At 46.3% G+C, this 15,442-nt stretch overlaps 1 protein-coding gene across 1 annotated transcript in view; it reads left to right on the top strand.

Annotated features, from left to right (window-relative positions):
* The window catches only part of FCLY (farnesylcysteine lyase), a 96,097-nt gene that overhangs the window by 33,134 nt on the left and 47,521 nt on the right, over positions 1-15,442 (top strand). Inside the window, exons 2-3 of the mRNA XM_086523991.1 lie at positions 8,229-8,396; positions 8,967-9,326. Coding sequence (XP_086380117.1) covers positions 8,229-8,396; positions 8,967-9,326 — 528 coding nt within the window. The remainder of the gene's footprint in view (positions 1-8,228; positions 8,397-8,966; positions 9,327-15,442) is intronic.

Genomic DNA, 15,442 nt, shown 5'->3' on the forward strand with positions numbered 1-15,442 from the left:
ACTATAAGGCTCGACTTGTTGCAAAAGACTATGCACAGCAGAAAGGCATAGATTATGAAGAGACTTTTGCTCCCACTTGTCGTACGATTACTGTGCGTTTTCTATGTGCATTGGCAGCTCATTTTGGATGGGATGTACATCAATCAAATATTGTTATTGCTTTCTTGAATGGTGACATATTTGAGGAAGTTTATGAAACGTAGCCTCGCAATTTTGTCATTAAAGGGCAGGAAGATAAAGTGTGCAAATGTAAGAAAGCTTTGTATGGGTTGAAGCAATCTCCTTGTGCTTGGTATGAGAAAGCTGACACTCATTTGGTTAAACGAGGTTTTCGTAACAGTCCAATAGAAAGCACTTTGTACGTAAAGCCTGAGGGCGATGTACTTCTCATTGTTGTTCTATATATGGATGATTTGCTGATCACTGGTCCGAAGAGGCACCTATTGCTGAATTTAAAGTTGATTTGAATGGTACTTTCAAGATGAAAGATTTGGGGCTGTTGCATCATTACTTGGGCATATAGTTTAAGTAGTGTGATGGTGGTATTGCCTTGTGTCAGACAAGTTACATAGAGACATTGCTATGTAAGTTTGGACTTGAGGATTGCAAGCCTATTGCGGCTCCCATGGAAACAGGTTTGAAGTTGAGTCTTCATGATGCTAGGGATCCTACCGATGTCATCTTTACCAAATTACTTTTGTATGCCTTATTGATCTATGCGACACGAGACCGGATATTCAGTTTGCAGTCTCACATGTCTGGAGATTTATGCATAGCCCAGGGTCTAAGCATTGGTGGCTGTCAAGCGGATCTTTCGCTACTTGAGTGGGAATTTACATCTTGGGTTGTTTTATCCCAAGGGCAAAGGGGGATCATTGCCGCCACATTTACATGCTTTTTTGGACTCAGATTGGGCTGGTTGTTATGACACACGAGTGTCAACGAGTGGCTTTTGTTTCATGCTAAGCAGTTCATGCATATCATGGTTGAGCAAGAAGCAACCTACTGTGGCCAGTGCCAGTTGTGAGACTGAGTACAGCGCGGTCTTCATAGCTACGGTTGAGTGTGTGTGGCTCAGACGCCTTATGGCTGATTTGGGACATTGCCAACACCATCTACACTGACAGGCAGAGCGCATTGGCAGTTGCGAGGAACCCAGTTTTTTATGCTCGCACAAAGCACATTGAAGTGCATTACCACTATGTCAGGGAGAGGCTCTCAACAGGAGAGATCAGCTTGGCTTATGTGCCAACAGAGGAAAACCTTGCAGATCTTTTCACAAAGGCATTGTCTCGTGAGAAGTCCGATGCTTTCTGCAAAGCTTTGGGCTTACTCCCCTTTGTGGACTGATAATGTTCTCAAGGCATGGCACTTCCCTATACTCTATGTGCCAGCTCTCGTTCATCGCATCACTCTCAGGTGGGATTTGTTACCATATACATGTGGTAGTGATGTGTGTGAACACACTTAGGACCGCCGAGGCTTTTTTTCCCTCACTAGGAGGTTTTTCCCCTGTGCATTGTTTATATGTCCATCACTCTAGCGCTAACTTATCTTTCCATTGCACGCTAACAAATACACTCTGTTGTGTGCCTTGTGCTTCCTTCGTCTTCATCAAGTTGTGTGCATTCCCCTGCAACCCTATTTCCAACAGGATTCACAGCGCATTTCCTGGGTTTGCCATGTCATCATACCACCGGTTATTGAAGACAACATCAAATTGTTGGAGAAAACACAAAGCTTTTAATCTATCTTTGATGGCAGAGAATGTGACGTACTTGACCGCAGAACCACCATCTTTAAATGGTTTGGGACTTGGTAGGATGGTTGGAGGAAAATAATTTGGATTAGATTGTGCCATGATTGTAAAAGGTGGTTGTTGGTGGTGGTAAAGAAGGAACCATCAATGTAGGTGTTAGGTGCAGCGGAATGAATGTTTGAACTTTGCTCAAGATGAGTGCTCCGAACTGTGCTCAAGGTTCCTTTTTGTTCTTATGGAAGGGAGAGCCTTCCGTTCTTAATGAGAGAGTGCAATGATCACAAACAAAGTGGATGGACACTGTGCGTGGAAGTGTATGAGACTGAGAGATAGAGAGAGAAGAATACGACACCAGAATGTTGTCAAACCCTCCTCCGAAGGCCCCACTCTCTATGGCGAGAGCGGTCTACTTATGATTGCACAAATCTCTACAATGCTTTGGACTTGCCGACGATGTCGACGACGATGAGGACGACGACGAGACGGGCTGAAATCTGAAAATGCTAATGGCTGAAATCTGCAAATCTTTATCTGCTGAATTCTGACTCTATGTCGGAGACGATGTCGATGGCGACGCACTGAAAATGCAGATGCTGAATTCTGCGTTTTCCGGGCTGAAACTGTAAACTGCACTGGATCTGACCGTGCGGCGAGGATCTGCTGCGGGAAGGTGAGATCTGCGAGGTTCGTGACTTGCTCTGCAGTGTCTAAGGGCTGAAACTGAAAACGCTGATGTTCCTTGATGTTCCGTCGCGGTAAATCTGCAAAAGGCCGGAGCTAATCTGCAAACCAAAAACGCTAGGGCTGAAAACTGATCTGCTGTCGCCGGATGTCCTGCAAATGCAAAACGCTAGGCTGATCTGTGGTTCTGTTGTCGCCGGGAATCTGCAAATGCAAAAACGTTGGTTGATCTGGAGTCTTGATGCAAAACTCTGCTGTGTAGCAAAAACGCTAGGCCTTGCTGGGGGTTCTTGCTGAGAAGGTGCCTGTTGAGCGGTGCTCTTGCTGCCTCTTCTGCCAATTAGTGCTAGTCTAGGTTTGCTTATATACAAACTTACTCAATTTGCCCTACTTACTTTCCAACAAAAGTCACTTAAAAATAATAAGTGAAAAATGTCAAAAATAGGTAAAATAGGCTAAATGCTCTGGAAAATTCCCTGAAGGATTTTGATGGGAATGCTTATGATCATGCTGTGTGCAACCAGAGGATATGCATCTACACTAAGTGACTGTGCATGCACGGTCTACAAATAGACTCACAAAAGTGCCAGATCACTTCTAATCTAGACTGACCGGACTGACTGAACCCTTGTCGTGTTGTAGCTTGTCCACGGACACATTGGGTTGGATGTGTCAGGTGACATCCACTCTTTTTCAAAGTGAGGTACTGGTACCAAACTGTATGGCGTCGAGGGAGATCGCCAATAGCATCCGGAATCCTGGAAGGGACTCTTCGTCGGCCCACTCTGATGTGTGGGTCGTGCGGTACTTGAACTTCATAAAGGTCTGCAACGCTTGCTTCTTTGGGCCGCGCCGAAAGTGACACAAAGTCTTGTGTGGCTCCTTCGATGCTTCAACTTCGTCTTTAGTCATGCTTCTGTCTTCTTCAAGAATCTCCATGGCTGAAAATTCCTGAAACCATTTACCTATTCCATATGAATAGGGGAAAAAATCTTGTCTTCCTCAAAGACTGTGCATGCAATGTAGATGAACAAAGAGACGGAGTGCCAAACCGTTCACCACACACACGCAAACAATGAGATTGAATAGTGTCTTTCGGATCTAAATCAATCAACTGTGGCAATTCACAACAGAAATGCCCATGCTTGGTGCTCATACTATCATGTGCTTGTTCTACAAATGTGCAGTCATGCCAAGCAAGAGACAGGGAATGTGACTTCCTTGAATGCATACTTTTCAGCTTTTCATGAAAAATCTGCATACATTCGTGCTCATCCATGAGTGAAACGTGCTCAACGTACAATATGTCATGCCTAGTAAAAGGGATCACATAAAGACGCTGACTAAAATATAGGAAACGATCACGAATTAAACACTCGAACAATGTGTGCATATCAATCATGCGAACACATAATACTTCCTGTAAGGGTTCTTTGGATCTAGGCTCGAGAGCCAAGATCGATTCTTCCTGAGGGGGTTCTTGGGACCTAGGCGCGAGAGCCAAGATCGATTCTTCGTGTTGATTGAATCTGCAACGAGGTTAGCTTTGCTAGAAAAAGCATTGACTAACTCATCCTTCTTGTGAACAATCACGTCTTCTTCATGCAACTGATCATGCTTGTGAGAAATCACATCTTTATCATGCAAATCATCATGCTCGTGAGAAATCACATCTTGATCATGCAAATCATCATGCTCATCATTATCATCCATATGATCATGCTTATTATAATTATGCAAATCCTGTGTGTCATGCTTGGGAGAAGAAGAGACTGAGAGAGTCTCCTTCTCCTGAATCCTTTCAATCGTGTCCTGCATATTAGCAATGAGAGGGAGAATGAACAATGTTCCTCTCCACGAATGACAATGGGAGAATCACTTTTGGCATAGAGAGTGAAAGTGTTAGCCTTCCAATCAATGAGAGGGCTAAGATCACGAAACCATCGAATGCCCAAAATCATATTACATCCTGAGAGAGGAGAGACAAAAAATCTTCTACTGAAGGCAGCTTGTTGAATTGTAAACACCACACCAAGACACTCCTGCATGATGAGAGAGTCCATACCGGGAACAAAGCCAGAGACCTCGAGAGGAGATTTCTGACTAACTTCTAGGCGGGCTCTCTCAACAAGAGAGGGACTAATCACATCATGCATACTACCTGGGTCAAACAATATGACAAAACGCTGTCCCGACACCTGACCATAACATTTAATGAGAGAATCATCAATGGGAGGGTCAAGAGAAACTTGGGGCACACTCGTGTTATCAATAATTGCATTGACAGAGGGAAGTTTGTTCTGTGGATTCTTTAGATTCATTCGATTCAAGCTTAGGACATGTTCTTTTTATGTGACCCTTAATGTGACAATGAAAACAACGACCTTCCTTAGAATAAGTGCTTTGCTCTTCCGACGTGATATATCCTCCTACAATTCCTTGTGCTACCTTTTCGTCTGGAGTAAGCTTAGGTTTAGCAATTGTGTTAGCCTTACCCTTAGGTTCATTGGAAGAATTCTTTTCTGAGAGATTGTTGGAAGATTGGTTAGAAGAGTTACCGTTCTTACCATTCTTACCGCTCTTACCGTTCTGAGGGTTCTGAGAAGTCTGCGATGTACTTGTGGAAGTCTTGTTCTCCTTAGGCTTTCCCTTGTCGTGCTTCATCTCCTATGCGAGAGCAATCGCTACTGCCTTGTTGAGATCGATTGGATCGAGCACCTCGACATCGTACTTGATATACTCGTCCAATCCATAAAGGAATGCCTCTTTGCGTTCATCATCCGACTTGCGTAATTGGGTACCTAGCTGCAAAACACGATTAGAAAAAGACATAACCGGCATACCATTTTGCTTGAGAGCGCGCCAATCGTCCTTCAATCGTGGGAGGTACTGAGGTGGCATAAACCGCGCCTTGAGCTTGTCTTGGAAATCAGTCCAATTGAAGAAAAGGGGCGTGAATTCGTCGGCTTCCTCTAGGTGCGCGGCTAACTGTGCCTCTTGCCATGCGTGGTACCAATTGATGGCAGCACCGGCAAGGTACATGGTTGCCGTCAAAACCTTGCTATTCCCCGTCTTCTTAGTTGTCGCAAAATAAGCATTAAATTGATGCAACCAAGAATGAATAACCGTAGCATCCGTCTTACCATCATACTTACTGAAAGTCAACTTCTCTGTGATTGTGTTGTTGAAATCCGCATTGTGGCTTGCGCCACTTGGGAACTCCCACGATCTTTGGTTGGTTTGGACTTCGAGGTAAGTACTTGTCGAACCAATTCTTGAGTACGTAGTTCTCTTTGAGCCTCACGCTCGACCTCCAAGGCCACTCTTTGAGCTTCACGCTCGGCCTCCAAGGCCGCGCGTTGTGCTGCCGCTTCCTCCTTTCTTTGTTCTTTTCTTTCTTTTCGTTCGTCGCGTGTGCGTTGCAAGGCAATGCGAGTCTCCTCTTGTTTGGCCATCATGTTCATGCTAGTCTCTTCTTGTTTGGCCATCATGTCCATCATCGACTTGACCATTGCCTCCATAGGATATGGTACACTTTGTGGCGTAGATGGCGAAGGGGGAGGGTCGGAAAAATCTCTTGGTGGGGAAAATTCTTCGTCGCCTCTCTCATGCTCATCACCTGTATGAGAAGTATCCATTCTGCTTCGGGTGACGACCATGCACTATGATCTTTGGTTCTTAAGTTTACGAGGAACTTGGTTTCTTGAGGTTCTTGAGGTTCTTGATGTGTTCTTTCGCTTGCAAACCGTGTTTGAGGAGGATCTTCTCTTCACCCGAGTTCTACTCCTTTCCGCAGGCGCACCCCTTGGTGGCCTTGCGCTCACACCAAGGTTGCTTTTTCCCACCTCAGGTCGATTGGCTGGCCGCTAAGTGCACGGTCCGCTCTCAATGAGTGAAAAGAGACACAAGGGGAGGCTGGACAAGCCCTTCTTTCCTGGGATTCCTGTCATTCTTCAAAAACACGATTAGGAATCGACACGCCCAAGCGAACTTGGGTTCGTACGACTGCAACAAGCAAAAAAAAATTCTTGTGATTCTTGTGGTTCTTTCCTTGAGTGATACAAAACACTGCCAAAGCTCTGATACCAATGTGAGGTGCAACGGAATCAATGTTTGAACTTTGCTCAAGATGAGTGCTCCGAACTGTGCTCAAGGTTACTTTTTGTTCTTATGGAAGGGAGAACCTTCCGTTCTTAATGAGAGAGTGCAATGATCACAAACAAAGTGGATGGACATTGTGCGTGGAAGTGCATGAGACTGAGAGATAGAGAGGGAAGAATACGACACCAGAATGTTGTCAAACCCTCCTCCGAAGGCCCCACTCTCTATGGCGAGAGCGGTCTACTTATGATTGCACAAATCTCTACAATGCTTTGGACTTGCCAACGATGTCGACGACTATGAGGACGACAACGAGACGGGCTGAAATCTGAAAATGCTAATGGCTGAATTCTGCAAATCTTTATCTGCTGAATTTTGACTCTATGTCGGAGACGACGTCGATGGCGACGATACGAAGACGACGCGCTGAAAACGCAGATGCTGAATTCTGCCTTTTTCGGGCTGAAACTGTAAACTGAGCTGGATCTGACCGTGCGGCGAGGATCTGCTGCGGGAAGGTGAGACCTGCGAGGTTCGTGACTTGATCTGCAGTGTCTAAGGGATGAAACTGAAAACGCTGATGTTCCTTGATGTTCCATCGCGGTAAATCTGCAAAACTCCGGACCTGATCTGCAAACCAAAAACGCTAGGGCTGAAAACCGATCTGCTGTCGTCGGATGTCCTGCAAATGCAAAACGCTAGGCTGATTTGTGGTTCTGTTGTCGCTGGGAATCTGCAAATGCGAAAACGCTGGCTGATCTGGGGTCTCGATGCAAAACGCTAGCCTCTTTGCTGTGTAGCAAAAACGCTAGGCCTTGCTGGGGGTTCCTACTGAGAAGGTGCTTGTTGAGCGTTGCTCCTGCTGCCTCTTCTGCCAATTAGTGCTAGTTTAGGTTTGCTTATATACAAACTTACTCAATTTGCCCTACCTACTTTCCAACAAAAGTCACTTAAAAATAATAAGTGAAAAATGTCAAAAATAGGTAAAATAGGCTAAATGCACTGGAAAATTCCCTTGAAGGATTCTAATGGATTCTGATGGGAATGCTTATGATCATGCTGTGTGCAACCAGAGGATATGCATCTACACTAAGTGACTGGGCATGCACGGTCTACAAATAGACTCACTAAAGTGCCAGATCACTTCTAATCTAGATTGACCGGACTGACTGAACCCTTGTCGTGTTGTAGCTTGTCCACGGACACATTGGGTTGGATGTGTCACGTGACAGTAGGAGGTATGATTCTAAGAATTGTCAGGGTGTGGGGCAGGCTCTCGTGTTTGAGGTCGACCTCTTCCCAGCTCAAACCAAAAGGACGCTACATGGCAAAAAACATAAATCTTGTGCTACAAAGAAAAAGAGATGGTTACTTTCGATGTGGTCATTGGTTGGATTTGTGAAGTGTTATGGAGATCAAATTTTATTTCGTTGGCTATAGAGGAGTGTTCAGTTGAAAAGCCCTTTGCTTTGATAGTGGTAACTATTTTGGTTTGTTTTGTATTACTAGTGTGATTTATACATAGGCATGTAAGAAAGTATGATATTCACTTACATATCAAAACCTAAACGAGCAAGGTATGAGCACTTAAAATAAAGAAAAAGTTTGTTTTGTAAGTGTGCATGGGATCTTGGGTTTAAAACTTAGTCTTTCAGTGACGACTGTTCCTTCACTGTTTTAACTGCAGGCAACACTCGCAAAGTTCATGCGGTACTATGACAAATCAAAACCCATCTTTCACACTGTCGAAGAGATGCTGAAATGGGCAGAACTTTATAAATCTACACAAATCACATCAGAAACAGAGCTTCTGAGCTACGGTCTCTCCCAGCAACTCATAGATGAGCTTGTTACAGTGAGTGTTTCTTATTGGATCTGTTTTTTTCTTCTGTTATCCCTCCTGTTTTAAGCAACCAAACTCAGGAGGGACAGCATACATAGATACACATAACCCTGCTTCAAATAAGTACAAAAAACAGCTGATTGATTGCTTTAGAAATTCAGATTCATAGGTGAATTTTACTGTCCACTCTTGAAGCACATTTTATTGCATTTAGGTATATCATGTCCTTGGTGTTGGTAACACAAGTAGCTCCTCTTTCATTTGATCTATATTTCTTGTTTATCTTGATTTGTAAACTTTTCTTCTTCTTCTACCATGCTTTAAACTTCTTGGTAACACAAGTAGCTCCTCTTTCATTTGATCTATATTTCTTGTTTATCTCGATTTGTAAACTTTTCTTCTTCTTCTACCATGCTTGAAGCTTCTTATCACTTCCACACATAAACCTGTCTTTGACAAGGTATTGCGGTCTCTTGATTGTGAGTCCTGTGCAAGTGTTCGAGCCGTTCTTTGAAAAATTTCATAGTCTGCAAGTTTAGATCTTTCTGACCTGCTAGTGAGGTATTTATGTTTGAGTTTCAGGTGATTATGCGAATAAATTATGGGCAGAGCAAGAGCATCAGTGGCATGGCAGGTGCAGTGTCACTTTGTGGATCTGGTGGAAACTTTTGGGCCATAGAAGGGGGCAACTGGAAAATGGCAGCTGGATTAGTGGAGTTTTCCAATGCTTCCCTCCTTTTAAATGGGAAAGTGACCTCTGTAGTGGCTGTTGATGGTGGTTATGAGGTTGGCATCTCTTCGGGAGAGAGAAGATTTTGCAATGCTGTCATTCTGGCAACCTCCCTTGATGAAAGCCAGATCGAATTCACCCCACCTGTGTCTATCCCAAAACGGCACATGCAGCATACTCATGCTACCTTTGTGCGTGGTATTATCAACCCGGTAAGTTGATTCTTTGTGTTCTACTGAGTGTTCTTTACATGGCTTTTAAGTTCCTGAAACATTCTGAATGTCTTAAAGTGTTCTTGGTTTATACTTTTCCTCCTTATGTTTGATTGTTCTTTGAGACAGTGCTACTGTTTTTGTTTGGGGGAAGGGGGGGGGGGGGGGGTGTTTGTCCTTATAATTATCATTGAACTGACATCGTGTACTGAGGAGGATCCAAAATAGGACTCTCAGAGAAGATGTGTAACATACTTGGGCACCCCAAGTCGGCAATCTGGCACGTCACACGAGAGGATCACTTAAAAACGCTTCACAAACTTAATCACAATTCACTTGAGTCGACACTGATCCGGCGTAGTTCCGTGCCCAGAAGTATTGGCCCCAAAGTCTGGCACCCCTTTCGGTATTTATTTTTATATTAATGCTTGAGCAAAGTTACAAGGCCCGATGGTCCTCTCTGCTCGATTGCTCTTCAGCAAAACTGAGGAAGAGAGTGGCCCTGGGTTCATATTTAAAGGCCCATGGCCTCTCTAAAGAAGTACATCAAAAAGCTTCAAACTCAAAAGCTAATGGCCCAAAAGTTGCCAACGGAAAACACGGAAAATCCGTACGCTGTGCCACGTCAGCAGCTTCCAACACATTTCATGGAAATCCGTATGCCCTGCCACGTCAGCATGTCAACGCGTTTTTTTGGGTCCGTACAGCTGTCCACGTCCTCGGGTCATGTCAGCCGTTTGTGACATACCCCCCTCTTGAAAGAATTGTAATCGTCCTTGATTACACCTGCAAAAACAGACATAAGCCATAAACGAGTTCAGTAGACGCTGACTCTTAAGTACCGACGCACTAGAGAATAGAAATCCAGCACTTGCACAAAGACGATAGTCACTGAACGTCGAATCACATTCAAATCAAATCACATAGAATCCGTCGAGATCTAGGACCATGATTCTTGGCAACCTGTTTAGCAATCGCATCTAGATCCACACCGAACCTCACTAATGTCGGATTAACTAATTCATATTGCGATTATGTCCATAGAATCTTAAGACCGAAATGCTGTAGTCATTTCGTCTTTCAAACCTGCACTCAAACAAAATCACATGAGAGAGTAAATCAGATTCATTTTCGGGAATTCCCATGTCCAACTTCTTTATTCATAAGTTATACAATAGACTACTGTCAGCACATCACTATCCCTGAAATCCAAAGGAAAATCAGTGAATTTATTCAATCTGGGTATTTGTGACAGGAGCGGAGTAACTCCCCTCTTATGGAGTCCTGTCTGCACCAGATTCAATTCTGTTGATCCGCAGGATCTCTCGGAATAACACACAGCTAGACCGAAGCCTCAAGGTAAAGTTCCAATATGAGGAGTATCTGCCAAGTCCTCCATCCACTTTGCATCCAATGCCAGTTAGTTCTTGAATCTCACAAAGAATCGCTGTATCACTTTACCTTTCACTTCCTTGTGAGCACGCATTTGTTCAAGAATGGGTATCTCCTCGCTCTCTTCTACTTCAGGTTGCTCGTCAGGCTCCTTGTCGACTGGCACCTCACCTTTGAAAGATTTCAAGAGACTTACATGAAAAGCATTGTGAATCTTCCAAGTATCTGGCAACTTTAGATTAAAGGATACATCATATATCTTTTCTTGAATTTGGAAAGGGCCATTGAAACCGGCCCGTGGGGCGGTAGGCTTTGGCTTTCACCCGAAATTCTTTACTTTAGACACACATACAAAGCACTTTACAAAGGTAACCTGCGACGGGAATCAACACTTAAGCACACACATGGCTCGGAAGCTAGAATGCCCGAGCAGACGCCGACAACCCGTAGGCCCCAAAATTAGCGTCCCTTTCGGTATTTCTTTATTCTTTAAGAGGGTACTTACAAAGAAGAGTCCTAGGAATTCTTTGCCTGTGTCCAGCTAGATACCACTTGTTTTGGCAAAATTTCGGCAGCATAACAACCCCAAAACTTGCCCGAAACCAATTCCCTTGCTAGAACTCACTTCCACTTGTCACATGACACATCCAACCCTATGTGTCCGTGGAGAAGCTACAGCATGAACAGGGTTCAGTCAGTGAAGTCTGTCTAGAATACGAAGTGATCTAGCACTTTTGTGAGTCTGTTCGCAGACCGTGCATGTCCAGACACTTAGATTAGATGCATATCCTCTAGTTGCACACAGCATGACCATCAGATTCTAGTCAAAAACCATCAGTAGCATTTTTACAGTGCATAGATCTATTTTCCCTATTTTTGACATTTTTCACTTATTATTTTTAAGTGACTTTTGTTGGAAAGTAGGTAGGGCAATTTTGCTAACTTTGTATATAAGCAAACCTAGCGCTAACACTTTTTGGCAGAAGAGGCAGCAGGAGCACACGCTCAACAGGCAACTTCTCAGCAGAACCCCCAAGAGGCCTAGCGTTTTTGCATCACAGCAGAAGGCTGGCGTTTTTGGACCAGATCAGCCAATGTTTTTGCATTGGCAACAACTTGGCGACAACAAGAAGCAGAAGACTCCTAGCGTTAGCAGATTTGCACAGCAACAGCAGATCAGCCCTAGCGATAGCAGATTTCCATCCAAGAACAAGTCCCGAACCTCGCAGATCTCACCTTCCCGCAGCAGATCCTCGCCGCACGGTCAGATCCCGCAAAGTTGGCAGTTTCAGCCCGGAAAACGCAGATTTCAGCATCTGCGTTTTCAGCGTGTCGTCGTCATCGACATCGTCACCGACATAGAGTCAGAACTCAGCAGATACAAGATTTGCAGTTTTCAGCCATTAGCGTTTTCAGATTTCAGCCCGTCTCGTCGTCGTCCTCATCGTCGTTGAGATCGTCGACAAGTCCAAAGCATTGTAGAGATTTGTGCAATCATAAGTAGACCGCTCTCGCCATAGAGAGTGGGGCCCTTGGAGGAGGGTTTGACAACATCTCCGGTGTCATATTCTCTTCTCTCTTATCTCTCAGTCTCATGCACCTTCATTCACAGTGTTCACCACTTTGTTTGTGTCCATTGCACTCTCTCACTGAAGGAACGAAAGGCTCTCCCTTCCGTAAGTAAAAGGGACCTTGAGCACAGTTCCGAGCACTCAGCTTGAGTAAAGTTCAACATTCATTCCGCTACACCTTACATTGGTATTAGAGCTTTGGCAGTGTTCTGTAGGGAAGAACCACAAGAATCACAAGACTTTTTTTTGCTTGTTGCGGTCGCACGTAACCCAAGTCCTGTTGGGCGTGTCGATTCCTAATCGTCTTTTGAAGAGTGACAAAATTCCCGAGAAAGAAGGCCTTGTCCAACCTCCCCTTGTGCCTCTTTTCACTTGTTGAGAGCGGACCGTGCACTTAGCGGCCGGCCAATTGACGTGACGTGGGAAAAAGCCACCTTGGTGTGAGCGCAAGCCCGCCAAGGGGTGCGCCTGCAGAAAAGAGCAGAACTCGGGTGAAGAGAAGATCCTTCTTTTTTTCCGAGAAAAAGATCCTTCTATGTTAATGGAAACTGCCCATAGGGCTACATCCACCTCTGCAAGAGAGGGCTACAACAAGCATGATGGGGAGACTCTCCCAATGAAAAAACAACATATATACAATGAGGCTAAATCAAGAGATGGGAGGAGGGAAGAGCCACACAGGTGGACAGTAGTACCATCTGAGCACCCCTTGGACTATGGTGTAGAAAGGCCCAGGGCGCTAGAGTCGAAGGAAAGCCTCGCGGCACTCCCGCATGCGGTCAGAGCTACCCTGTAGTCCCTCAAGCTGTCCTCTGAGGGTATGGATCAGCTCTAGCGAAAAGTCACGAACAGTCTCTGCTGGTGGCACAGGGCGAGCCTCAAAGATGCAGAAACAGCGGGCCCGCTAGATGAACCAAAGTGTCAGGCCACTGATGAGCTCCCAACACTCCACCCTCTCACTGCACCACTCCTGTGGAGTAAGCTCTATAGCAGGCTGAAGTGTAGTTTGCCCCCCCTGCATCATTATCATCCTGTTGGTGGAAGATAGCTCAAACTGAAGTGCCGGGCCCGTGAGTGTGGACCAGGCCGCTGCCCCCCAAGTGTACTGTTGAGCTGTGGAGAGAGCAGGCATCAGCCGAAGAACTCGTAGCCACACCTGCTGGGCCGAGGGACAGTCCCAAAGACAATGACGCTGACTCTCCACCAACTGGTCGCAGGCTGCACATGCGGCCGAGAGACCACTATGCACAAGCCAAATCCCTACTGCTGTGGCTCTGTGTGCAACCAGCCACTGAAACAAAGTGACGCGCCTCGGCTGTCTGGAGTCCCACAGCCTCTGCCAAAAGGCTGCCAAGAACTCGAGTGTGAGGCCGTCCTCCTGCCAATGACGTGCTGCAGCGGGGCGGGCCTCTCTCTGTGCTGCAAGTATATGACGTCCAAGCTGAACAATGTACTGAAAGAAGGGGACTCTTGGGCGGTCTGCAGAAGAGAAGGGGTCCTTCCATAGCCACTCATCAGGATCCCACTGTACTCGTGCCAGTGGACAACACTCCCAAGCCCATAGCCTCCAGTGTCCAGTCTCAAGAGCTGCTGGGTCAGGGTCTATGACGCAAGTCCTCCCACAGATGCCCACAACTCAGATCCTCTGGAAATAGCACTCTGCTACCTGCGGGGCCTCTACTGCAACTCGCTGTAATCGTCCCCCACCCTGAAGCTCGAAGAACAGGGCTGGGACAGTCTCTGAGCAGGCCCTGACTGAAATGAGAACCTCCAGTCGTGTGAAGGCTCCCATCCACCGGGGTGCTACTGGCTCGAGAGGCGTGAGCCACTCAGCTGGAACTGACTCTGAGATGTCCCGACACATGCTCTGCACCCCTCTCATGCCCTGTAGCTGGAAACCATGCACCTCCTTTGACAAACCTGTGAACTCTTGCCAGTCACCTAGAGAGCGCGCTGGACCTGTTGCCATGGGACCCAAGAAACATGAGGCCGACTCCCAACCAAGTGGCCTCTCTGAGTGCTAACCATGGGGTTCCAGACGAGGGGCTGCTGTAGGCGCTCCTCCGTGCACGTCGACTGTCTCTGCCTTAGGCCACTCCATAAGAGCTCCCAAGATCGAAGCAAACTCACAGTGAAGCGGTCCTCCAGTCTCCTGCTCAAACCAACTCGGCGCAACTCTGTAAAGATCCATCTGGTCGAAGGTTGCCAAGGGCCTCCTGACTGAGGCACCCTGGCACGAAGCCTCTGTAGCAAGAACTCCCTCCAGGGCTCCTCGCCTGGAAGAAGTCCTTTGACGACGAACTTCCCAAGAAGGGCTCTGCTTTGCTGTGCTGGATCAATGATCCCAAGCCCTCCCTGAGAACAAGGAAGTGTGATGACCGACCAAGCCACCTTGGCTCGGGCAATCTGAGTGTCACGACTTGACCAAAGGAAGTTCCTGATCAGCCTCTCTACCTGGCTGATACAAGAACTCGAGAAGATCGAGCAAGAAGCGATGTACCACATAGTCGCCGACAACACCTAGTTGGCAACTACTACTCTACCAGCCAGCGAAAGTCGTGTTGAGCTCCAATGTAACAGCTTTCTCCTGATGGACAAGAGAAGAGGAGCAATCTGCTGCTTGGGGGACAAGTCCAAACCAACCTGACAACCCAAGTACCGAACTGCAGTCCTAGGGGGAATCCACCTGAAACCCTCTCTTGGCATCCAATCTGGCACAGGAGCACTGCCAACACTGTCTTTCTCCAGTTGATCAGTGCGCCCGATGCACAACAGAAGGTCTCCAAAGCCTGCTCACATCTGTGTAGATTGGCCTCCTGGCCCTCTAAGTACAAGGCTGAGTCGTCGGCAAACTCAACGTCCAGAAGCTCATCTCCCCGAATAGGGAGTGCTAAGCCCCTCAAACCAACGTGCTGTGACACCAAAAATCTGCTCATCGCCTCTGCATAGAACAGAAAGAGAAAGGGGGCAAGAGGACAACCCTGTCTGACCGATCGTGCGAGCATGAAGCGCTCAACTCTACCTCCTGCCAAAAGCACCTGACTGTGAGCCTGTCTGTACAAAGCTGACACCCCTCTGATCCAAGCATCTGAGAAGCCCATCCTGCGCAGAGTGCCCTCTAGAAAGTCCCAGTCAACTTTGTCGTATGCCTTC

This window comes from Adiantum capillus-veneris, chromosome 11 (assembly GCF_014529385.1).
Source record: "Adiantum capillus-veneris isolate H3 chromosome 11, ASM1452938v2, whole genome shotgun sequence".
Taxonomy (NCBI): domain Eukaryota; kingdom Viridiplantae; phylum Streptophyta; class Polypodiopsida; order Polypodiales; family Pteridaceae; genus Adiantum; species Adiantum capillus-veneris.